This window comes from Spinacia oleracea, chromosome 5 (assembly GCF_020520425.1).
Source record: "Spinacia oleracea cultivar Varoflay chromosome 5, BTI_SOV_V1, whole genome shotgun sequence".
Lineage (NCBI taxonomy): Eukaryota > Viridiplantae > Streptophyta > Magnoliopsida > Caryophyllales > Amaranthaceae > Spinacia > Spinacia oleracea.
This window is the reverse complement of record NC_079491.1, coordinates 29,145,807-29,172,079: the sequence shown is the minus strand read 5'-3', so window position 1 is coordinate 29,172,079 and position 26,273 is coordinate 29,145,807. Positions and strand designations below refer to the sequence as shown.

The following is a 26,273-nucleotide window of genomic DNA, read 5'->3' as shown; positions in this document are numbered from 1 at the left end:
TCAGTTGAATCATTCTAGCTGATGCTGATGCTGATGCTGATGCTGATGCTGATTGTAAATTGTATATGTTTGGTGAACAAGAAAAGTATACAAAGCTAGATAATAGAATCTGTGAGTAATGAAGATTGAAGACGACGAATGGGTTGAATTGAAGAGTATAATAGTAATAAACAAAACTAGAATAACAGAAATAAAAAGACAAGAGTAATTATAAAAATGAAAAAGAAAAAGGGTAACTAAGAAGCAGGAAGAAGAAGGGTACGGGACATCATGTGCTTGAATTCTCCGAAATCGACACGGCCATCGTGGTTGTGGTCGAAGGAGGAGATCATAAGTTGGATGTGATGGAGCTCTTGTTGAGCCTCTGGAAAGCCCAATTTGGAGAGTACTTGCTGAAGCTCAGACGCAGAGATGTATCCATCTCCGTCTGAATCAAACACCTTAAAAGCTTGAGTGAGATCAGATTCCACCTGATCAATAATAGGATGTTGTTGATGATGATCAAGGTTGCAGTCAAAGAAGAAGGTGTTGTTTAAGGAGATATGAAGGGACTGGAAATCTTCAAAGGCCAGACCTTGGTAACCAGGCCTTATGAAGGAGGTGACAATGGAGTCGAGCTGATCATCTTCTTTATTAGTATTATTATTATTATTATTATTATTCATATGATCATCTTCAAGGCCCAGCAGCACAAGTGCCTGTCTGATTTCATCCACTGTGATGAAGCCATCTCCATTGTTGTCAAAAAGATCAAACACTCGTCTCAGCCTCAAAGAATTCAAGCTGTCGCTTCGTAGCTTGAATGAACGCTTTTCTGTTGCTACCCCAAGCATCCTCTTCGACTTCTCTGCCTTATTATCCATTATTATTATTATTTCATCACTTGATACTTCTCCCATCTTAGATAAATATGAAAAGATAAAGATTGATTGCTTTCAAACTATGAGTAAGAATTGATTCAGATGCAGATCCAAAGAAGCAAAGACAAGAAAGAGCTGGAACTTAGTACCAAGTATTATTCTGTTCTGGTATGGCCTTTTGATTTGGTGGGTTTGGTTTGTGTTTACCATTTTTCTGCTTTTAATAATCGATTCAGCTCTAGAAGAATCGACAATCGACACAGACACAAACCGACCGCGTCGTCCTTCTCGGCTATATTCGGTCTTAACATTTAAAGTTTGACGCCCGACCTCCATTCCTCACTATTTCCTTCATTAATTATTACGTAAGAATTTCCTCATCGCATTCTCACCTTCCTACTGCCCTGCTCATACTTTCGTTCCTTCTTCTTAACTTTTTCTTACACGTGTTACAGAGAGTGTTTGGTTTGGTATAAAACGATTTCTCAATCAGTTTTCGTTGTTTGACACAGTAACATAAGCACAATCATTTTTTAATACTCCCTGCATTTCTGAATACTTGCAAGTTGCAACACTTATCTCTTTTGGCTATTTAGCTATACTTGATATACTTTCTCTTTTGACATGAGATCACCATTTCTTTATTGTTTCTCTTTCCTTTTTACTCCACTTGCACCAATTTTTATTACTCTCTCACACGAACAATTAAAATATCACCACTAACCTTACTTGCACATCAATTTCATCATTTACATGTACTACCCACAAACACTTTCCCAAAGCTAAGTGCAAACACAAGTGTTGCGAGTATTTTGAATCAGATGAAGTAATATGTAAAACATTTTCCATTTGGAAGGAAGAGAAACCGTTTTTCCACTTTTTTTCCCTTTCTCTTCCCTCCTTCCATCACCCCTTACCTATCTCCTTTCATTTTCCATTTTCCTATTAATTTGTTTTCACAAATTCTTATTTACAAGTGGTATATAATAAATATTGTGCATCAGAGAAAAATTTGACTTATGATGCTTAGAAGTTATCTATTTTTTAGTGATACATTTTATCATTAATAAAAACTATTTCTTCAAAATCAGTAATAATGTATAAAATTAATCATTTAACCCTTTTAAAAATGTTTATATATTAATTTTTTTATAATATAAAAGTTAATTAAAATATATGAAAAGTTTTTTTAAAAAAAACTGGATAAAAGTTATCCTGGTGTATAATAAAGTTATTGTACACCTTGTGCATGCAAAACATTTTGATTTTGTTTTTTTAAAGGAACCAAACAAAATAAAGAAACTAGTTTGGAATTGTATTTTTTCTAAGAAAGTCATTTTTAACCCAAAATGTTTTCCCTGAAACCAAACGAAGCCTAATCCTAATATTCTAAACAGTCTAATTTAAAATTGAGTCGGGTCTAACACATGTTGCATTCCCAAATCTCAAACCAAATATTGTTTTGTTAAATTTGAGCAATTCTTTTACCCATTGATACAATCGCTTGTTTGTTTAAGATGAGATATTTTTAGACCTTTATAGTATTTTCTTAAATTCTTCTTCCTCTTCTCTCTCCTACCCACCCTTGATGGCTTGACCCTTGACCTTGAGCTAATGTTTTATACAGGGCATAGGGAGGTTTAATTTATTTTTATATGGAGTATGTGTATTATTCGCTTACAAACTTTGATTTTACAGTTTTTATGTACCTATTTTACCAATTAATATTTTAAAATATGAAAAAAAAAATTATATTACTTCATATTATAAATATATAAAAAAAATAAAAATTGAGACGGATAAAAATAGGAAATTGTATCATTAAATTTCTTTATAAATAATTAGTGAAGGTTCTATCAAATTTTGTAAAACGAGAAAATGTCAAAGCGTACACATTCAAGTATTCAACCCATAACTCCACAAGGGACACAATTTCTCAACTTTTCACTGATTTGACACCCACATATTATTTTTATTGATTTTGTAAAACTCTTCAATTTTTACAAGTACGGAGCAGTCTATTTCTAATTTTTTCGTTGACAATTTCTACTTTTCTAGACGTAAATGATACTCCCTCCGTCTCGGAATATTTGACCCGATTTGACCGGCACAGAGTTTAAGGGACTTGAATTGACTTATTTAATTTAATAGGTAGTAGTTGATAGTGGGGTATTATTTTAATGTAGTTAGTGGAAGGTGGGTTAAGAGGTGGGGTTGGGGGAGAGTAGGGGTTGAATTTTTAATTATTTTTTTGTATGGAGTAGAAGGTAGGTGGGTTAATAGGGGTGGAGTGAGAAATAATATAATATTGTTAGAATATTTCCATTTTTAGAAACAGGTCAAGTATTAAGGGACGACCCGATAAGGAAAACATATCAGATATTCCGGGACGGAGGGAGTAGTGCTATTGCCAGGCCTGGCCCTGGGCATAGGCGAAGGGTGTGACGGCCAAGGGCCCAAGGCCGGAAGGGGCCCTAAAATAATCTGCTCCTGTTATAAAATATTAGTACAAAATAACGAAATTTAATGAGCAGGAGATAATCAATGGCTCAGCGGTAACATTCATGTGTTTTAACTTTTAAGGTAGAAGTCTCGGGTTCTATTCCCACTGATCCTCTATTTTGGACGCTTCTTTTAATTTGTTTTCTATTTTCCTATGAGATCTCCCCTAGTTTTTTTGTTTGATAATTTTTAGTCTTTTTCTTCCTAGTTTTATTTAATGTAATTTTTTGAGTTGTTTGGCACTTTTAATTCAAAAAAATCATTCCTTTTAAAAAATATATATATTAACATTTACATAGTATGAAATTTACTTGTGTTAAGAATCTATGTCAAACTCGTCCTCCACAATTTACAATCAATTTCATTCACACTTCATAATCTTTGTGAAACCTATATACATGAAACAAAATATATATTCCTCATCTTTCTTTTAACAACATCATAGAAATAAGATAGAAAAAATCTTTATGCATTTGATTTATCTCTACGAAGTACTTCGTAACAAAATGTATACTATAATCAAGCTTTTATTTTAATGAAATTATTTGTACGGTATATTTTGAAACTTAAACTTCTTATTCAAATAGGGGTCCATATCTCTTTTTTGTCCTAGGGCCCACTAAAAGTCAGGACCGGCCCTGGCTATTGCTAGAAGTTATGCTACAAAGTACGTATCTTTCCCTTCAAAAAGAATGTACGGAGTATGTATAGTTGCCTAGTTGAGGACTTGGGGTATTTAGTTAGGGATGTCAGTGGGGCGGGTTTCGTGGGAGACCCGCCCCGCATCCGCCCCAAGTAGGCGGAGATGGAGGTAGGTTTGGCTGGTGATGGGGCGGGGATGGGTATAGAAATCGTACCCGTCATGGGTGATGGGGCGGGTGTGGATTTTGTGTTGAACCCGCCCCATCCCCGCCCGCCCCGCCCCATCCCCACTCGCCCCGCTTCATACCCGCCATGGGTGATGGGGTGAGTTTGTATTTATGTGCATGTTTAGGTGATAATATGAATTTAGGTGAGAATTTTAAGTTTTTTGTTTAGATTTTTTTTGTTATGACGGGTATTTTTTCGATTATATATGTCTCTTTAGTCGTAAGGTATTTTTTTTCTAAAGTTAACTTTCATTACTTCGTACATATGGAAAATATTTGCTTAATAAGAAAAATTAGGCGGATATTGGCGTGGGTATGGGGCGGGGATAAGACGGGGATGGATACCCAGTTGGGTGGTGGGGCGGGGATGAATTTTAGTTTATACCCGTTGGGGCGGAGATGGGGATGAATTTTGTACCCGCTATGGGTGATGGGGCGGGGATGGGGATGAAAATTTTAGGTGAGGATGGGGATGGAGGGACATACATCCGCATCCGCCCCGCCCCATTGACATCCCTATATTTAATGAGTTGAACTCAGAAATTGGTACTGAGTATTTTTGTTTGTTTGAACGGGAAACTCGAAATTAGTTAAATTTGCATCATAATTCCTAACTTCATGGGTTTGTTAATGCCTATTGAGCATTTTAGACCCTGTCCTTTTGAATTAAACTGAATTAAATTAAACTGAATTAAATTAAACTGAACTAAATTAGTAATACTCCGTACATAAGTAATAATAATAATTATAATAATAATAATAATAATAATAACTAATTATAAATAATAATTATAATTGTAATAAATAAATAAATAAATAATAATAATAATAATAATAAACAAAATTAATAAATAAAATAATAATAATAATAATAATAAATAAATAAATTATTAAATAATAGTAATACTAACGATACTAATCTAATTAAATTAGATTGAATTAATTGAATTAAATTTTACTAAACTGAACTGAATGGTACTGAAATGAATTGAATTTACCTGAAATTCAACCTAAGAAACAGGCCTTATACCCTTAAAATATATTTTTTATTTTATATTTTTTTAAGAAACGAAATCTTCTTTGGCTAAGTATTTAGACGTAGAAGACATATTGTTATTTGTAATTTTATCTATTGCTTAACTAAATTCTTGCTATTTATTTTTCCTTTGTGGAAGAGTGACTTGTACTCCGTAGTTATTAGGTGTTAAATAATTTCATACGCAATATTTAATACTCATATATTTAATTTTATGTGTAAAAAACGTTAGCAGGTAACAATAGTATTTGCATTTATGTTCGAACCATTTGAATTTAACTAATTTGCATTTTTGTAATTAAAATAAAAAAAAATCTAAATTAAATCATATCCGATTGGACTGGATTCAAACTCAATAAAATTTATATGGATCGGATAGGATCAGATTCGAAAAAAGTTTGAATCGGAATTGAACTTAAATATCCAAGTCCAAAGATTGATTAGATTTGGACTTGGCAAAGTCCAATCCAGTCGATTCCAATTTATACCCTAGCGGTCAAGTAGTAGTTAATGGTAGTTAACGGTAGAGGTAGTTGTTGGGTAGCTTTTCTCAAACATTAAAAATTGTAGCGTTTTAAGGTAGCATTTTGCATTTGATTAAATTATAGTACAATTTTAAACAATTTATATAGCTTTTATTGTGTATTCAATCTCAATCGCTACTTTGACAGCTAACCCTTACCTGCTACTACTATTCATAGGTACCCGATAGTGTAACAACTACCCACTACTCAACCGTTAAAAGCTATGTTGCCACTAATTTTGCCCAAGAAGACCATCTAAAAGAGCATTTTAATCTAGTATACTTGGGACATGTTGTGAGCATTGTGTATAATTCTGAAAATGAACATATTGGTTGATTAAACTTTTTGCGTGTGATCCGATTTAGGGTTATTCTACTATATAATTAGATTTTTTTTTTTTTTTTTAAATCAGAAAGATACAATAAAAGTTAGGATAGTCTTCTCTCAAGACTTTATCCTAACTTATCTAAAGATAAAAAATAAGAAAATTTACTATCTATGTATGGATCAATTTCTTGGTGCGTTTGTATGCGATGACCTAAGGCGGCAACATAATCTGCAGCGCGATTGGCTTCCCTATAAATGTGACGAGAAGAAATACTATCAAAATTATTCAAAAGACTATAATTAGATTGTATGTAATACAACAATCGTGGACTCCACACGAATTAACTGTGTAATTTTTTTCCGGATCACTTGAATTTTTGTGGGATCGGGTCGTGGGGCCTTAAAAATATGATTAGTTGATTAATAAAGTCGAAGCTTAGCCGGATAATGGGCTCAGGCTTAAATTTAGGCCACAGAGGCTGTTATTGGGCTCAAAGGTGAAACTCTTTTGGGAAAAGATTAAAATAAAAAAGAATTTTGGAGCAAAATTAGCCCCATTATATAAAGTCGGCGCGGTTAAAGGTTCTGAAATCTGAGAATCTTCTGTCTTCTCCCCGCCACCTTCAAGTGTTCTTGCTACTGGGTTTCTTGCTACTTCGTTCGGCTGTTTCCTACACCCAGATTATCAGAATTTCTCTTTTCTTCGCTCTTATCCGTTTTTAAGGTAAGCGTTTTCATTTCGCATCTCATTTTCCTTTTATTTTTGTCTACCTATTGTTTTCTCAAGTCTAGGGTTTTCTCGATTTCCCCCAAATTGATTTTGTTACCGTCTCTCCATTTTCTTCTACCAAGTATCTCTATTAGAATGTAAAAATCATTCATCTTTCGTGTGATAAATAATGTGTATATCATTGATCTTTTGTATGGCAAAGTTTTTTTTTTTTAAATTTTAATTATTTGTTCGTGTTCTCTAATCGTCTAATTGGGATTAGTTATTGTCTGTATTCCTGCTAATTTGAGATAAATTAAGTTTGGGTTACAAATTTAAGCCTTGGTGATTTCCCATTTCCAGATTTTAGTTACTTAAGTATATGCTAATTATTAGAATTTGAAGAAGACATTTAATTTTAGTCTACAAAGTGGGGGTTCTGAAGCTTCCATGGTGACAATGTGACATTTTGGAGCAGCAATCCGAAATTCATGCTCCTTTATCTAATATGTATGCATGTCTGATCTTGTGCAGTTAGTTGATTGGTTTATGTACTCTGGATATAGAATGGTAGGTATGGATGCTCAAGGGATTCATGAGAAATCAATAGAAAGGGATTTTGTCTCCAAAGAGTCTTTGGAGCCTTGTGGTCAGGCAAATGGAAATTTGTTATTTCAGTTGAAAGATAGTGGTACACCAACTACAGCAGCTGGTGGCGAATGCAATAACAAGAGATCTGTTTTATGCCCTATTACGCCTACTCCTCGTAGAGAAAATGGGGATTCTGTTTTTGTGGCTAGCACCCCTTTGTCAGTGGAATCTCCTCAGTCACCGAATGTGGACAGCTTCAATTCTACAAGAAATGAAGAAGTTGTGGCTGTAGGTCTTGATGCTAGCCCTCGCACACCAAATGAGGGTGTTTTTGATCCGTTTGCCCCAGGTCCTGATGAGATGCTTCTCGCTCCTATTTGTAAAAAGCTTGTGAGAGAGTCTCGTAGAATTGTTGCCCGGCGGCTTAATTTTGATGATCTTGATGATTTGCCTGCATCTAAGGAGGATAATGAAAATGACGATTTTACTGCATCTAAGGAGGATAATGAAAATGAGGATTCCCTTATAGAGAAGGTGTTGCTGGAAACAGTCTATGGAACTCTTCTGGAAGCTATTATCTTGAAACAGTCAGAGGAGTTTTTTGCTGAAAACCAGCCTTTGAAATCGGAGGATCCTCGTACACCATCCTCCCCGCCACCTCCCTTGATGGGATTTGCTGAGACCTGCCCTGGAGCTCCCGTGAAGGCTGCCAATGGAAAGTCAAGGAATATTGACGCGGCACTGTGCAGGAAGCTTGAATTTTAGTTACTCCCAGCTTTGGTCAGAGAAGGCCTGAGTGTTCAATACTGACTTATTGTTTTTGGTGCTCCACAGACACAAGCATATCCGCGTACATTGCTGACTCCAAGGGTTGCAAGTCCTTTACTGTTGTATGTGTATTCTAGACCCCTGTATGTTCACCTCTTAGTTATAGTGATTCACCCTTTAGAGAGGTGTTAGATTATTATGCCCTTGTACAGCTGTTTTAGACACTCAATTTGTGCAATAATCTGCCAGTGCAAGATTCGCTTGATGATTATCTTGATTATTACCAGCTTATCAACTTACAAGTTGCTGCATTTTTCTTTGGCTTATAATCTGATTAACTCAAGTACAGAAGAGTTTGGCTGTCTAAGGCGTTACTGTTTCTTATGAAGGACTAAAGATAGAGGGAGGGTCTTCCTCTCGCATGAAATTCCTTATATTACACCATTATACAGGTTGGAGATTGCTGGTTTTCCCCATGTGAAGTTGCTTTATGTGATAAAAGCACTAAGGGTTTGAATCTTGTGTTGGGCCATAAACTATAAAGTGGTGACTGTCACTTAAACAATTAAACTGACTGATTGGTGCAGATTTAAAACACATGCATGAGTTGCAGGAAAATTGTATTTGTTATTACTCTGAGATTTTTGGTAAACATATACTCCGTACTTCTTACTAGAGAATTTGTTTTAGTCAAGAGCATGATGTGCATTATGCTCTCAGTTGCCCCGTCCTGATAATTGCATGTCCTTTTATTTTGAACTACACAGTATGTGTTAACTTTTAACCGTATGCTCATTTTGAAGAATATACCTGGGTGCATAAATTATTTTGCGCCCTTCTACTATAGCCGTGGGCCATTCAAAAAGGAGACGCTACCTCCTGCCTTTTACCATAATTGTTAAACCGTCAACCGAGAAGAATCACCAGAATAACGTCTAAAAGAAGCACAAGAATTACTCTAGCAGAAATCAGAAAAATGATGTCTCTCTCATACAGTACGAGGTGCCATGAAGTATAATTATGACATTATATACAGTAGACTGGAAAAGTGTAATATGAAATGAACAGAAGCAAAAACAAAAAGTGATAGGAGGGATTCAAAGTTTATTGTGATTCTTGCAGTCTTGACTTTTGATGTTGAGATCTGGAAATCCAATGACAATCTGGCAATCGGAGGTAGAAACAATATGTTTATGGAAGATTCCAAGAAAAGTAACCCTGCCCGGGATCCTGGTGTTGGTTTCCAGGACTAGCTGTCCAGCTGCTATATCGGTGAAGAGAGATGATGGTCCTGAATCTGCAAATTTATCAACCTCGACAGTGAGAAGGCAAATCAAAGTGGAGGTACCCCTGGCTGGAATCTGCCCAGGATGAAGACGAGTGTCCCCAACCCGGTTTCCCTGATACAGCAATACACCCTCTCCCTCCCCGCTTTTGAAGCTGGCATGATTAGGGTTTTGAATGAGGAGGGTGAGGTTGAGAGTGATATTTAGCTCAACCTTAATGGCTGGGAAAGAGATCCTGGGAGCCACGCCATCAAGCGAAGCAGACGCCACCTGTGTCCTGGCACTTCTAACCTTAAAAACTGTTACTCCTACGATAAACCCAACTAGTATTATTGCTAGCAGGAGTATAAGGATTGCCAGAACAGCAACCTTACACCTCCTTGGTCTCTGTTTCGGATGAGATGGATGCCCGGTTTCTTGACCCATGGTTTTGTCTACAAAGGCGGTCATTCAAGGTGAGTCTGCAACTTGCAAGTGTTGGGTGTGGATTATAGAGTTGTTTTACAACTTACAAGGATGAAGTACTAAGTAGTAGGGGATGGATGGGGATCATGGGAGTTGGGAGGTTTCAATAAATGCTATGGACGAATGTGTACGTACTGCAGAATACTCCGTATCAAGTTTGACTCTTTCATCCGCTCCTTAAATGCCCCGCTAACGCTAACCAACTACTCCGTATCACAGAACCGTCTCCTTATTACTTAATGAATAATGATGAGACCCCACTCTACTTTCATCTCCAGATTGATTTGTGCAAACATAACTTCACTTTCTGGGTATCAAGTCGTTTTCTTTCCATATGAAGCCTATACTTGGAAATTCGTTCACTCCCAACCAACACACCATTTTCCAAGTACCTATATTCAAGCACCTTCTCATTGAAGGAGACAATATGATGGTCATCAATGTAGTCAAAGGAACGTGGAAAACCCCGTGGAAACTCCATTTTGTCATTCAGGATATTCTGGAAATAATCAACAGTTTTGACACTTGGAATATCAAACATGTCTACAGAGAAGCTAATCGAGCAGCAGATTGGATAGCAAATGTGGGTCATCTAGTTAGCAACACTATATCTATTGAAGCTTGTTAGCAACATTAGGAGGGGCTCCTAATGTACTATTCTCCTTACCTTTAAAAAAAAATAAAAAATATATCCAACACCCAACACGCCACACGGGTATGTATGTATCTAAGCGTTCAACACGAATATTTTGTAAAGCAATTACATGATTTTAGTCGAAAACCAGAGTGTCTCCATACCTATGTCCGAGTTCGAGGGATCCAACATAGATGTTAAATATAGATTAAAAGTAACATAAATGCCAATTACGAATGTCTTTTTCCTTTTTCTTTTCTTTTGAGGGAACAAATGTCTTTTTCTTGGTTAGCCAACAAAGTCATGAATTGGTTTTTATACTTCACTTCATAATGATACAATAGCAGAATTACAAATATGATCAAGCAAAGATAATAATCAATAATATCAAAATGGTGAAGTGAAAACATGAGTATAATAAGCTTGGTTCCTCAAGGAAACATGTTTTAATCACCAAATTGGTCTTTTAATGGACTAATCATCAATCAATTAATTACAACTAATTTTAGGTATTTCATAATCCCAACTACCCAACCAGAAACAAAAGCAAAAGAAACAAGTGTGATTTTTAGGATAAACGCGTGTTGTATGTGCAGTCGGAATTTGAAATTGATTGTGAGGAGACGGAGATGTTGAGATTGCAAGACGCATAAGAGACCACGTGAACCTTTATGAACAATACATTCACCTTCCCGGAGATGCGTGCCCGTGTTGATAGCGGCAGCGTTCCGGCAACCACATCGGAAATTAGAGTCTGTGAGTTGGACAGGAATCGATCTGCCATTATGGTGAGACTGATATTGATGGGCACTGTCTGTCCGGCTGAGATCTGTCCCGCAGGAATAGGAGCCTGCCCAACTAACTCACCCCTGTAATTTAAAAAGGCGGAGCTGTCGGTGTACTTGAGACCAACCTTGTTAGGGTTCTTAACGGAGATGGAAGCGTCCAGGGTGATGTTGATATGGACTCTCAAACGGAGGGCGTCAAAGGAGAAGTCCATGTCACGGAGGCTGACGGAGTTTACGGTGGTGATAGGCCGCCTCGCTTTGAACACTGTACCACCCAATATTGATAGTAGCAACACCATTCCAATTACCATTGACAGCCCAACCAACCACCGCCGCCTCCTCTTACGCCGCTTCTCATCCATATGGATCATATTATGCTACTGCTCTCTTTTTGTTTCTTTTCTCAACTGTCTGAACTGATGATGAAGAATTGATATTTAAATGCCCTCCGCCCTCCTCCACTAATTAATTTACCAGCATCCCTCAAAATAGACTACAATCATGGAATTCCCAACTCAGACGCCTCTTTTTTAATTTGCTAACTGCACTCAACTTCTTCTCTCTTTACAACACTAGCGTAGGAACAAGGAAGTGTCATGTATAATGTACTTGTTGTTGCCGACCTTTGTCGTTTCATTTTCTTCTTTTCTATCTATAACCACCTAAATATCTCAAGTACCCATTAAAGATGCCACTGGACGGCCCGGCCCAAGGCACAACATAGGCCAATACAAAAAGCATGACCCAACACGGGCACAAAGCTATGTACTGTGACTCTGTAAGTTAGGCTTGGACCATAATTTTTTTTTAAAAGCACAAGAATGCATAATACGACACGACTAAACACATTAAATTGAGTAAATTAGATTTATGCACGAAGGCACGACACGTCTTGACATGTGGGCTTGGATCGTGCCTGAATTGCCCTTTTAAAATTTCTACCCGACACAGCCAGTCACGAAACAATTGATATTGGTGTGTGCAGTGACGGTGTCAGGATTTTGAGTCGGGGTGTCAGCATGTTGATAAAATCTAATATTTTTTTGGAGAGCATTCGGAGCGCCACATAAGATTTCCATGTCATCGTATACATATAACTAATATTACTTCAGATTTATTAAAATAAAAATATATAATAAAGACCCGGTAAAAGATAATAACATATCAATAGATAAATAAATACTTAGTAAAAGATAATAAGAGACGAATTTAATACTAGTCAACTACTGGTTAAAGATAATAAAAGATAAATTTTGCTAAGAGTCCAAATAGATAAATAAATAATTAGTAAAAGATAATAAGAGATAAATTTTACTAGGAGTCAACTACATTACAAAAACTAAAAAAATAAAAATAAAAATAAAAAACAATCTCACTAACCAATCAAATCCAGTCTTTTAATTGAAATATTCTACGACATGGTATCTAATTACCAACATGATCGATACATGAGATGAGGTAGTCAATTATGACGACCCCTTTTCACGACGGCCGGGCTTGCGACGAAATCACGTCGTAATTGTTCTTTTACGACGGAAAATCCCGTTGTTAATACTTTTACCCCATAAAAAAGTAACAAATTATGCATTAATTTCCTTTGTAATTTTACTTTATTGATCTGTGTATCGCACATGCTTAATTCTATTAATTATCTAATCCCTAATCATTAACTTGTTTTCTAATAAATACAAGGTTTAAACGTTTTTAAAAAAAATTTTGGTCGGCCGACCATCCTTATCTCATAGTGGTTTCACCACTGGGCGTGTGTCGTTTAGACCCGAGGCATGCGGGTTTGGAACGTAGCACATCCCATAACCATCTTTAATAATTAGTACCAAGGTGGGGGTAGTAAACACAAAGTACTACAAACCACATACTCTGTAAACGTCCTTCATTTTATTTTATTTGTATCATATTTCTTTTATGGAAGTTGCATACTATTACTTCTACCATTTACTTTTATGATATATTTTCACATGATTTTCGGTCACACACTAAATACTATTTTTCTCTTACTCACATTTAACATTTACCATTGTTACCTAACATTTTTTTCTCTATTTTATTTGTTATCATGTGATAAATTTTAATATTTAAACCTTTTGTTAATCTTTTTGCCCATCTTGGTGGGAAAAAATAAGGAAGAAAATATGTTTTTTTTTATAAATTTGGAAAAGAGTCTAGGGCCTTTATTCTGCTTCTTGGAAAAGAGCAATGGAAACCAACTCAGTTATGGATCATAAGAGGATACAAGAGCATAAGCATAAGCATAAGCTTAAGCTTGGTTTAGCCTGTTAGAACAATCAGATAATTAATCATGTTCATCAAACTAAATACGAACATGTAATGTAGGAGCGGAAGCTATAAGGATCAAGAATACCTCCATCCATTGCTATTGTATCGTCTGCTTGTGCCGCGAACCCGCGTACCGAATTCGATCTTTGCTTCTGACTTTCGGTGCCAAACCTTCACTCTCTTAATATTTAGATGGTGTTTCAGAATTTTTTGAGAATAGATTCAATGACCTTTTTCAGAATAAAACAACTATATTTATAGTGGAGTCTTGCCATCAAAGATCCCAACAAATTGGTGTATGGTTGGTGAGTAGTTTCAAAAGAAGGGGAGAAGATCATGGGATCATGGCTAGTTCCTTGATCATAGGCAACCACCCACTTAAAGTATGGACCATATATTATTTAGTTGACTAGATATTAATTAATTAGTTAACTAAATTCCAACATTCTCCCACTTGGTCCATATTTACTAAGAAAAACTTCATACACGAATCATAGCGACAAATTCTCTTAGAACAAGAATTAATCTTCCATGTATCACAATATATTCAGTCTTTCACCACTCATACCACTTAATGAATAAACCTTATGTTTACTCTAGGCCAAACATAATGACATTTCTTTAATAGAATAACAAAAGTCATGTACGTACATAACTTAAGAAATATCCAACTGAATAAAAGGTTACAACATAAAAATATATGTCAATTGATGAGTCCAAGACCCATCTTTTCTATATGACCCTTGAAAACATTTATTGGCATGCCCTTGGTCAAGGGATCAGCAATCATTAATCCAGTGCTAATGTGTTCTATGATCACTTTCTTTTCTTGAACACGTTCTTTTACGGCACGAAATTTAATGTCGATGTGTTTACTTCGACTTCCACTCTTATTGTTCTTAGTCATAAAGACAGCAGCTGAATTATCACAATACATTCTTATTGGCCGACAGATAGAGTCAATGACTCTTAGCCCAGATATGAAACCTTTCAGCCAAACACCATGTGAGGTAGCCTCAAAACAAGATACGAACTCAGCCTCCATAGTCGACGTAGCAGTTAAAGTCTGCTTCGCACTCCTCCAAGAAACGACACCACCAGCTAGCATAAACACATATCCTGAGGTGGATTTTCGTGAATCAATGCAGCCACCGAAGTCGGAGTCAGAATATCCCACTACTTCGAGAGTATCAGTTCGCCTATACATAACTACATAAGCATGTAATCTTTGGTACCCTGAAGGTACCTCAACACTTTCTTTGCAGCCTTCCAGTGATCAGGAAATGTGTTACTCTGATATCTTCCCAACACTCCAACAACATATGCAATGTCAGGTATAGTGCAAACCTGAGCATACATGATGCTTCCAACAGCTGAAGCATAAGGAATATTTTTCATTTGTTCCTTCTCAATATCATTCTTGGGGCATTGGTCCAAACTAAACCGATCACCCTTCACAATTGGTGCTACACTTGGTGAAATTTTTTTCATATGGAATCTATCAAGTACTTTATTTATATAGGTCTCTTGAGACAAACCTAAAATGCCTCGAAGTTTATCTCTATGGATCTTAATGACAATAACATAAGATGCCTCACCCATATATTTCATATCAAATTTACTTGAAAGAAATTGTTTCACCTCATATAACAACCCCTTATCATTGGTTGCTAGCAAAATATCATCCACGTATAACACAAGGAAACAAATCTTACTCCCACTAACCTTCTGGTATATGCATTGATCCATGACATTTTCTTCAAAACCGAATGAAATTATCACTTGATGGAACGTCATATACCATTGGCGAGAAGCTTGTTTCAGTCAGTATATGGATTTATTTAGCTTACAAACTAGATGCTCACCCTTTTTAGAGAAGAATCCTTCAGGTTGTTTCATGTAAACCTCTTCCTCTAAATCACCATTGAGAAATGCTACTTTCACATCCATTTGATGTAACTCATAATCAAAATGAGCTAGTAAGGCCATAATCACTCGAAAAGAATCTTTCTTTAATACGGGAGAGAAAGTCTCCGTGTAATCGATTCCTTCCCTTTGAGTGAATCCTTTTGCAACGAGTCTAGCCTTATGTCTCTCGATGTTGCCCAGTGAGTCTTTCTTTCTCTTAAATACCCATTTACATCCAATGGATTTTACTCCATCGGGCAACTCGATGAGATCTCAAACTCGATTAGATGCCATAGAATCCATCTCATCTTTCATGGCATTCATCCACAAGTTTGAATCCGCAGAACTTGTGGCTTGTGAAAACGTAATTGGATCATTATCAACTTCATTATTACAATCCGATTCTTGCAAATACACCTGATAATCATCAGAAATAGCTGATCTCCTCATTCTAACAGATCTTCTTAAGGGAGCTTGATCAATGTGTTGATCATCCCGATGCTCCTCATTTTCTTCATGATATATCAAAATGTTATCAAGATTTTGTGGAATTTCCGTTACTGGTTGCCTAACACCCGATTGAACTGGAGCGGTGTGAATGACAATCATCTTATCACTTGAATCAGAGGGTGGAACTTCAACATGATCGTTTTCAGAAACAATGTCCTGTAATCGATCACTCCCACTGACTAAGTCATTTTCAAGAAATTTAGCGTTTCTTGATTCCACAATTCTGGTGTTGTGGGATGGACAATAGAATCTATAACCCTTAGATTTATCGGGATATCCAATGAAATGCCCACTAATAGTCCTCGGGTCAAGCTTCTTTTCATGCGGGTTATAAACTCTTACTTCTGACAGGCATCCCCAAATGCGCATATAACGTAGACTAGGTTTCCATCCTTTGAACAACTCAAAAGGCGTTTTAGTGACAGCCTTAGAAGGAACCCGGTTTAATATATAGGCTGCCGTCTTAAGAGCTTCAATCCACAAAAATGGTGGAAGTTTCGCATTACTCTGCATACTTCTCACCATGTCCAATAAGGTTCTATTTCTTCTTTCTGCCACACTATTTTGTTCTGGAGTACCAGGCATAGTGTATTGGGAAACAATCCCATGCTCTTGAAGAAATTTCGCAAATGGACCACATGCTTGTCCATTCTCGGTGTATCTACCATAGTACTCTCCACCTCTATCTGATCTCACGATCTTAATGTGCTTACCACATTGTGTCTCTACTTCACCTTTAAACAATTTAAAGGCACTCAAAGCTTCATCTTTGGAATGAAGCAAGTAGAGATACATGTATCGCGAATAATCATCAATGAATGTGATAAAGTATTTCGGATCTTTAGCGTTCATGTCCGGACAACAAATATCCGTATGTGTGATTTCTAATAGGTCAAAACTCCTCTTAGAACCCTTTTTAGATTTGTTAGTTTGCTTTCCCTTAATGCAACTAATACAAGTCTGAAAATCAGCAAAGTTTAGAGTATCAAGTACCCCATCCTTTACTAATCTTTTGACTCTCTCAATGGATATATGTCTCAATCTTCGGTGCCATAACATGGATGAATTTTCATCTATAATACATAGTTTTAAACCATTATTGACATGAAAGGAACTATGGGCGATCTCATTTCGCAATTCAAGGCGGTATAAACCCTCAGACAAAATACCATAACCAATAATTCCAGAATTTTGAATTAAACTAAAACCAGAATCTGAAAAATTAAAGGAAAATCCCAAAGGTACAAGTCTTGAAACTGAAATCAAATTTCTAGAGAAATTTGGAACATAAAATGTCCTTTCTAAATGCAAAATAAAACCACTACTTAAAGTTAAGTTGCATGTCCCAACGGCTTCTACATGTGAACTCATCTGATTTCCTGAATAGATGTGATATTCACTGCCCACTGGTTTCCTTAGGTTTGTCATACCCTGCAAGGTATTCGAAACATGAATTGTAGTACCAGAGTCAATCCACCATGTATTATTATTCACATTAACCATATTAGATTCATAAGAAACAAACGCACGAAAATTACCTTTCTTCTTGAGCCAAGCCTTGAACTTCACACTGTCTTTCTTCATGTGTCCCTTCTTCTTACAGAAGAAACACGAAGACTCCTTCTTAATGGCTTGAGTTGCAGGAATCTTCCCCTTTCCCTTGTCCTTAGCGTGATCCTTCTTCTTTACAGAAGTAGTAAGGTTCACCTTTTCACCCTCCTCCATCACCAGTCTTCCCTCCTCTTGAACACACATGGTCATAAGATCATTAATTGACCATTTTTCCTTATGTGTGTTGTAAGAGACCTTAAAAGGGACATATTTATGTGGAAGAGTGCACAAAATGTAATGCACAAGGAAAGAGTCAAATATGGTAACTTCTAAATCTTTAAGCTGAGCTGCAATGTCCCTCATGTGCATGATATGATCACGCACTCCCTTAATCTCGGTAAGCCTTATGGATGAAAACTGCATAATTAAGGTGCTAGCAAGATCCTTGTCAGAAGACACAAACTGCTCATCGATGGCTTTCAGAAGACCTTTGACATTGGTATGCTGATCGACAGAACCCCGAATACTAGCACTGATCTTGGTCTTTATGAACATAACGGAAAGGCGGGTAGACCTCTCCCACTTTTCATAAAGATCAACCTCATCTGCAGTTGGTTCGTCTTTCCGAATAGCATAGTCAATATCCATCCATCCTAACTGCAGAAGCACTCTGTCTCTCCACACCTTATAGTTATCACCCTTTAATTCAGGAATGTCACTTTTGATATCGGAAATGTTTCTAGGTAAAACTACTGCAAAATAAGGTACAAACATAAGTAATCATGCTTATTATCAATTTTTGAGACTTTTAGCATTAATCATGCTTTACCAATGTAAATCATGCAAAATATTAATCTGATGACATAAAACTTGCATGTGGGCTAAAGTTCTACTCAATTAGATTTACAATAACCATATGGCGAGTCTACTAAATTGTATCAATTTCTTAATTCTTGTGAGATGCTTAAGAAACAAAATTTAATATTTCACCCCAATTAATCGTTCGAATACAATAAAGTTCCTGTGGGTAAGTTCACATGTGATTCCAAAATAAAATTTTAATAATTAGAGGTGATGTGGCTACTCCCTAACTGATAAAATTTCGAATCACTCAACTTTAACTTAATTTAATATACTCGATATTATCTACACAAGTACTACATTTGACCAGAAAATTAATTTGAGACAATCAAACAAACAATGGTAGTACTTTATGAATGACAGACAATAAAGGCTCAACATCATCAATTAACCAGAACATAAACACTCGATATTTAATGAATGCAAGACATGAAAGTCCATATGAGCATACGAAAATTTGATGAAGGCTTATACAAGGAACCTAAGGTATAAGTTATTATTGATTAATGGACCATTATGGAATAGAGTTATTTATTTAATTCCATATGCTTTAATACTGTACACATTCATTACTCATACAATCACACACATCACTCCAGTATACCAATATAAAAAAAGGAGAAAAGAACCCATCATCATATACTCAAACCTCATGAACAATGCAATGGAAGATAAAGAGAAAAAAATTGATGATAATATGCATAGCATACAACAAGCAACATCACAGTTCCAGACATTCAACAGTAATATCAAAAGATAATTAGGAGAACAGAGATGTCGAAACTGAAGCATTATCGAAGAAAAAAAAATCAGAACCATACATCATCATCATCAACGCAGCAACAATATACAGTATACAAGACAGAGGTAAAAAACGGCTTTGATACCAAATGTTAGAACAATCAGATAATTAATCATGTTCATCAAACTAAATACGAACATGTAATGTAGGAGCGGAAGCTATAAGGATCAAGAATACCTCCATCCATTTCTATTGTATCGTCTGCTTGTGCCGCGAACCCGCGTACCGAATTCGATCTTTGCTTCTGACTTTCGGTGCCAAATCTTCACTCTCTTAATATTAGATGGTGTTTCAGAATTTTTGGAGAGTAGATTCAGTGACCTTTTTCAGAATAAAACACCTATATTTATAGTGGAGTCATGCCATCAAAGATCCCAACAAATTGGTGTACAGTTGGTGAGTAGTTTCAAAAGAAGGGGAGAAGATCATGGGATCATGGGTAGTTCCTTGATCATAGGCAACCACCCACTTAAAATATGGACCATATATTATTTAGTTGACTAGATATTAATTAATTACTTAACTAAAATTCCAACATAGCTATATCACATTTCATCTTTGAGGACATGTAATCATGAAACATCAAAAAATATAAAGACTAGAACCTTGTTACTAAACCCTAAGAAACAATATATTTCTGCCGACTACTCTCTAATAGACCATACTCATTCAACTAGTTTCGTGGTCCGTGCAAGGCACGGACTGTGCATAAATTTAAGCAATTTTAAACAATAAAGTGCTAAATTGTGCATCAATTTATTATAACAAATTTTTACATCAAAATTGTGCCACGTGGGAAGTGTATATTCATACTTATGGCTAGTTTGAGTGACAATTTGATATGAGATTCCCATATGAAGTTGTAATTCAATTGGAAATAACTTCATTTGTTCAATTTATGTGAATTTCCTTTAATTGTTTGGTGGACAACATGAGAATTAAAAATTCCTATCAATAATGATTGACCAAGGGGTGTAAGGTAATTTACTTCCCATGAATTCGAACTTCCTATCTATAAATTCGACCGTTTTATGTCAATCAAACAACTACACTACTTATAAAATCTCACCCAGATTTCCACTTCCGCCATTTGTAGTGTCAACTAATTAAACACCCCCTTAGTAATTTAACAATTTGCAATTGATCTGAAACAACTACTCCAACATCATGTAATTTCATACACTAGACAAAGTGAACATTAGCATAAATACTCCATTTTTTTTATAGGAAAAATCATCAAACAAAAATTGATTTAATGAGTTATAAGTAGCTACATTCAAAATTCGACTCGAAAAATCATCCTCCCAAATTCTACGACTGAACTCCCAACATTGCAAGTGAGTCAATTCATGGGCTTCGTTATTATTACTAAGCTCGGCTTGACAATGGATCAAAAAACATTAACAAAGCTACACCTTAGTTATAAAGTATCATGTAAAATGTTATGAATTCTAGAGTTACTAGCTAGAATTCTTGTAACATAATGTAACCTAAGAATTGACTAAGACTTGATGTAGGAAATTGATGTAAGAATTAATGTTGTCCATTGTGGTTTTTAGGAGTTTTGGTAAGTTAAGTTTCCTATTCTTTGTATAAATAGTTGTACATATTGTAATACAAGGATATACTTTTCTCCTCATATTTGTGTGTGTGTGTGAGTTTAACATGGTATCAAGCCATCTCTAAATTAGAGATTTTTTTCCCTTTCAAATAGACGTGTTCTTGCATTTTTTTTATATTCTTTGCTGCTGTTTGCGCAATTTCCATTTGTGTTTCATGGGTTATGATGATAAATCTAAGGCTCCTCGCTATAAGCCATTTTCTGAATACTACCTTCACCCGAGTGAAGGTACAGGGGTAGTCATAAGCCCTATCCTGCTGAAAGGAGACAACTACGAGGAATGGTCTCGTTTAGGGGTGCTTATGAGCTTACAGAACTCGCGAGTTACTCGAACTCGACTCGGTCAAAACTCGGTCAAAGCTCGACTCGAGCGAGCTCGACTCGAGCTCGAGATCGACTCGAAAATCTAACGAGTCGAGTTGAGTTACTCGATACTCGACTCGAGAAGCTCGTGAGACTCGAATTATTTAAACATATATAATTTTTCTGAAAATATGAATGTTTTATTTCAACACTTTTACTTAAATGTTTTTCCTACAAAAAAAAAGAAAAAAAAATATATAAAGGGAGATAAAGTAATCAAAGAACTAATCTAAACCGCTCATCTAGGTCCTCTAGGAGATCTAGAGTCTTCTTTAGTCTCTCCAAGTCTCCAGTCTCCACTCTCCAATATTTCACTCTCAAACCCTAGTCAATCTCGAACTACAGACTACCGCCGTTTCCTCCTCAGTCCTACCCGAGCTCCATATTCTTCAAAGCAAAGCACTCTTGACTCGTTCTCATAGTCTCATCTCTTTCTATCACTCTTTCGACCGATCATCTGCATTTCTCAAGGTTAGTTTTTACCATCATCTCTTTGTTTTTCATCGTTGTTTAGTTCTTTACTTATTTGTAATTTATGTGAATTATGTGATGATTTATTGGAAAAAATTGAATGGCCTGTTATTTTTTTGTAGTTTTATTAGTGGGTGAATGGTGATTGTTGGGTGATTCTAATTAAAGAAATCATGGAGCACTCGTAGCAGCAAATAGTCTCTGTTTTCTATGGTTTTTGACTTGTTTATTAGATTGATTTTAATTTATTTAATTATAGAATGTTCCACAAAAACATTCGTGGATGAGTTAAGTGATTACATCCATTTTAGCTTATTAAGCTACTTTGTCTTCTTCTTGCTTTACTAATTGAAATAACCATTATTATCATGGTAGATTACATTATTAAAGAGTATTGTATATATTCATGTACTTCGTATGTGGAGGTAAACTATTCAATTTTTTGGAACCCAATTAGGCCTAGTTCTTTTTAACATTTGTTTACGAGAATTCAAGAAAAGTAAGTGCTACATAAGCCATAATAAGTGTAGACCAGCTTAGTTTTACTGGTTCTAAATTTCTAATACCAAACAAAGCACACCCTTATACAGTCAGTCGGTTAGTGTTTTAAAATTGCATCTTTTAGATGACAAATTTGTTTTTGAGATGACAGATTCATCCTATACTAGCTTACAAGAAGCCTAAATCTATATCATTTATCAGTGTCATTAATTTGGTTGTTTATTAGCTTGTATGTACTACTATAATAGCATTCTTAATGTATTTAGTGACGTATAATATCGTTCATATGTATTTCAGGATGACCAATTCTTCAAGTGGACCACAAGCATCGTCAACGCCTGTAGGCTCTTCAAGAGTAGAGGAGTTTAATGTGAATCCTGAGGATTTTCCTATGGAACCAAATGAAGATGAAGGTGAAGATGTGAATGCAACAGGTGGTGAGCACACTCCCAGCACTACATCGAAAGAAACAGAGGTAGAAAACTCATTCCAAGCTTACAAGAGACCAAGAAGATCAAAAGTCTGGAATGATTTTCTTGAACCTGAATTAATCAAAAGGAAATGGAAAGTAAGGTGTAAGTATTGCAACAGTCCTCTTTCGATCTTGGTATCTAAAAGTACTATTCATTTGAGTCGACATGTTTGTCCGAATAAGACGTTGCATATGAAACAACAGCAATTGATTAACTTATGCCATATGATAAAAGTGCTGGTGCAAACCATTCTGAATTTGTTAGTGCTTTGCATAATGGTAAGTTTGACATGATAAAGATGAGAGAGGGGTTAGCACATTGGATCACCATGCATGAGCATCCTTTCACTACTGTAGAAGAGGAGGGCTTCAATTTGATGCTAAAACGGGGAATACCACAATGGACAAGTGTGTCTCGTCACACTATAAGGACAGACTCCTTCAAAGTGTACGACATTGAGAAGAAGAAACTGAAAGCATTGTTGAAAACAGTAGATCGAATTAGCTTGACTACAGATTTGTGGCGATCAAGGCCTCAAAAGATCGAATACATGGTTTTAACAGCTCATTTTGTAGATCCGCAATGGAAGCTTCAGAAGCGGGTGCTCAATTTTGTCCACTTGCCTCCTCCACGTAAAGGTCCTAATATAGCAGATTGCATCTTAACATGCTTAAGAGAGTGGGAAATTGAAGACAAAGTAAGTGTACTTGTATTTTTTTTCCTAATACTCAGTATGTATTAGTTGTGATTGGAGTCTTAAACTAATGAAATGTTTTTTTGAATCTCTTAGATTTTCACAATCTCGGTGGACAATGCAACTGCAAATGATTCTTGTATTCAGATTTTGAAGGATAATTTTGCATCTAATGGAAGGTTGTTATGCAAATGGAAGGTTATTTCATGTGCGTTGTTGTGCACATATCCTCAATATAATGGTTCAACATGGGCTTCAACAAGTGAAGAGCATCATTGAAAGAGTACATGACAGCGTAGACTTTTTGAACTCAAGTGAAGCACGACTTAAACGGTTTGGTGAGCTTGTTAGCCAATACAACTTGCAATCACGGAAATTAGTCCTTGAATGCAAGACTCGCTGGAATTCAACTTATGATATGTTGGATTGTGCTATCAAGTTTAGAAAGGTATTTCCTAGATATGCTTTACATGATAATAGTTATGATGCTGTCCTGAATGATGAGTGGGAAAAGATTGAAAAATTGCTTCAAGTCTTAAAAGTTTTTAAAGACACTACTAACATCATATCAGGTTCAGAATATCCAACTTCTAACTTGTTTCTTACCGAGGTGCATAGAGTTAAAGTCCCGTTGGATCAAAAAGCTGAGTCTCCTGATGATTTTGTTAAGAGTATGGTTCAAAACATGAAACAAAGGTTCGACAAGTATTGGGGTGAATGCAATATTCTTATGTCAATAGGAGCTGTATTGGACCCAAGATTAAAATTGAGGGTTCTAGAGATTACATTCCCCAAACTGTTTCCTTCACATGTAGCTCGGGAAAACATTAGTAAAGTTAGAGAACTAATATATCAATTGTATGACGAATATGTGAGAATGCATTCTTCCTTTACTGATGAAGAAAGTTCAGAATGTGAAGTTGCTTCAAGTGTTGTGGAAGGAGGTAGTTCCGTAAGTGGTTTGTCAGAAATTTTGCAATCGGTTAGATGTGGGCAAGTAGTGGAGCCTAATAAATCCGAAGTCGATTTGTATTTTGATGAAGGGCTTTTCATTACTCAAGATTCTAAATTTGATGTCTTGTCTTGGTGGAAAGAAAAATCAATGAAGTACCGAATTTTGTCTAAGTTAGCGGTACAAATTTTAGCAGTTCCCATCACCACTGTGGCTTCTGAGGCAACTTTTAGTGCTGGGGGTCGTGTAATAGATTCTTACAGAGCAAGTCTTTCACCAGAAACAGTGCAAATGTTAATATGCACAGGTGACTGGTGCAGATCCCTCCATGGAGTGAAAAGAAAGAACAAGGTATGAATTACTTTTTTATCGTAATTTATGTCTTTGTTGTTTTCCCTGAACATTTATATCTTAAAATTTGATACTATTGCAGAACAAAGATGAAGATCAACCTAAAGAAATTTTCATCCCGGTACCTTCGAAGGAATCCGCAAGCTGATGTCAAAATTGAGTACTATTTGCATTTGTTGTATTGAAAAAATAATGTTGTGGAATAATTTTTCTTTAATATTTTTATTGGGATATTTTCATGTGTTTAATTCAATTAAGTTGTTGGTTTTTTATTATGAATTATGTATTATATCTTAAAATAGCACTTTTATAATAATAAGATGCTAAGAAACGCAAATGGCATCTATTTAATGTAAACACAGGTTTGATTTTGAAAATCGAGCTCCGTAATAATACAAGCTTGAATTCGAGTTTGAATTCGAACTTGAATTCGAGCTTGAATTCGAGTTCGAGTCCGAGCTTGAATTCGAGCTTGAATTCGAGTTCGAGTCCGAGTCGAGTTTGAATTTTGGTTTTCGAGTTCGAGTCGAGCTCGAATTTTCGAGTTTTTCGAGTTTTCGAGTTCGAGTCGAGTTGCACCTCCAGCAAAACTCGAACTCGACTCGCTCATAAGCATGCCTAGTCTCGTTCCCTACGCAATAATCTCCGTGAAAAAAACAAACTCGGCTTCATCGATGGTACCATTGATGTTCCAGATGCAACATCGGATGATTTTAATCAATGGGGTATTGTTAATTCTATGCTTGTTGCTTGGATTTTTAATACTTTAGATGTGTCTGTTCGTTCTACTATGCGTTTTCCTGAGAATGTTAAGTATTTATGGGATGATTTGCGGGATAGATATTCTCTGGGGAACGGGCCTCGTATTCTTGAATTAAAAAATAAAATTACTGATTGTAAACAAAGGGGGAGACCTGTGGCTGTATATTATGGTGAATTAAGTAGTTTACAATATGAATTGTCTAGTTATACAAAATTGCCTACGTGTACGTGTTCCGCTGCTAATGAGTATGTCCAGATTCGTGAAACAGAGATTCTCCATCAATTTTGTATTGGTCTCGAATCAAAGAAATTTGGGAGTGTTGTTTCCAATTTGTTAATGATGGATCCTTTGCCATCTCTCAATGTTTCTTATTCTCGTGTGATTGCTGATGAGAGAAAGCAAACTGTTTCGGAGGCTCAAGAAAACCCCCGTCCCGATGCAGTGGGGTTTGCAACCAATGGTGTGGCGTATTCTAGATCTGGTAAGGTTGTGGGAGACTCTGATGGTAGGCTATGTACTCATTGTGGTCGAGCAGGCCATGAGAAAGACAAGTGCTTTGAACTTGTTGGATTTCCTGAATGGTATGTTGGTGGTTCGCGTGGTGGTCGTGGGGGCAGGTCTGCCTCAGGCTGTGAAAGTCGTGGTTCTGGTCGCAGTGGGCGCAATTCTGGTCGTGGCTTCACTGCAAATGTTGGTAGTTCCCGTGGTGGCAGTACCCAGGAAGTTGGTGAGGCTGATAGAAGCAGTGCACCAACACTGACTGATGAGCAATGGGCTCAATTCATGGCTGCATTCAAT

At 36.2% G+C, this 26,273-nt stretch overlaps 5 protein-coding genes across 5 annotated transcripts; 1 reads left to right on the top strand and 4 right to left on the bottom strand.

Moving 5' to 3' along the window:
• Positions 1–100: 100 nt before the first annotated feature.
• On the bottom strand, positions 101–1,263 carry LOC110804681 (calcium-binding protein CML42). The gene has a single exon (XM_022010286.2). The coding sequence runs from the start codon at positions 897–899 to the stop codon at positions 237–239; it is 663 nt and encodes a 220-aa protein (XP_021865978.2). The 5' UTR covers positions 900–1,263; the 3' UTR covers positions 101–236.
• A 5,421-nt stretch (positions 1,264–6,684) lies between these two features.
• LOC110804691 (uncharacterized) lies at positions 6,685–8,451 on the top strand. Its single transcript, XM_022010305.2, has 2 exons — positions 6,685–6,842; positions 7,362–8,451. The coding sequence occupies exon 2, from the start codon at positions 7,377–7,379 to the stop codon at positions 8,181–8,183; it is 807 nt and encodes a 268-aa protein (XP_021865997.1). The 5' UTR covers positions 6,685–6,842; positions 7,362–7,376; the 3' UTR covers positions 8,184–8,451.
• A 703-nt stretch (positions 8,452–9,154) lies between these two features.
• Positions 9,155–10,313, bottom strand: LOC110804676 (uncharacterized). The gene has a single exon (XM_022010281.2). It carries the CDS (start codon positions 9,920–9,922, stop codon positions 9,284–9,286), a length of 639 nt encoding a protein of 212 aa, XP_021865973.1. The 5' UTR covers positions 9,923–10,313; the 3' UTR covers positions 9,155–9,283.
• Positions 10,314–10,932: 619 nt separating this feature from the next.
• On the bottom strand, positions 10,933–13,405 carry LOC110804698 (uncharacterized). Its single transcript, XM_056828100.1, has one exon. It carries the CDS (start codon positions 11,728–11,730, stop codon positions 11,140–11,142), a length of 591 nt encoding a protein of 196 aa, XP_056684078.1. The 5' UTR covers positions 11,731–13,405; the 3' UTR covers positions 10,933–11,139.
• Positions 13,406–17,246: 3,841 nt separating this feature from the next.
• LOC130460595 (uncharacterized) lies at positions 17,247–19,578 on the bottom strand. Its single transcript, XM_056827876.1, has 3 exons — positions 19,464–19,578; positions 17,611–18,375; positions 17,247–17,503 (listed from the first exon to the last, which is right to left on the bottom strand). Exons 1-3 carry the CDS (start codon positions 19,471–19,473, stop codon positions 17,469–17,471), a joined length of 810 nt encoding a protein of 269 aa, XP_056683854.1. The 5' UTR covers positions 19,474–19,578; the 3' UTR covers positions 17,247–17,468.
• Between the last annotated feature and the right edge of the window lie 6,695 nt (positions 19,579–26,273).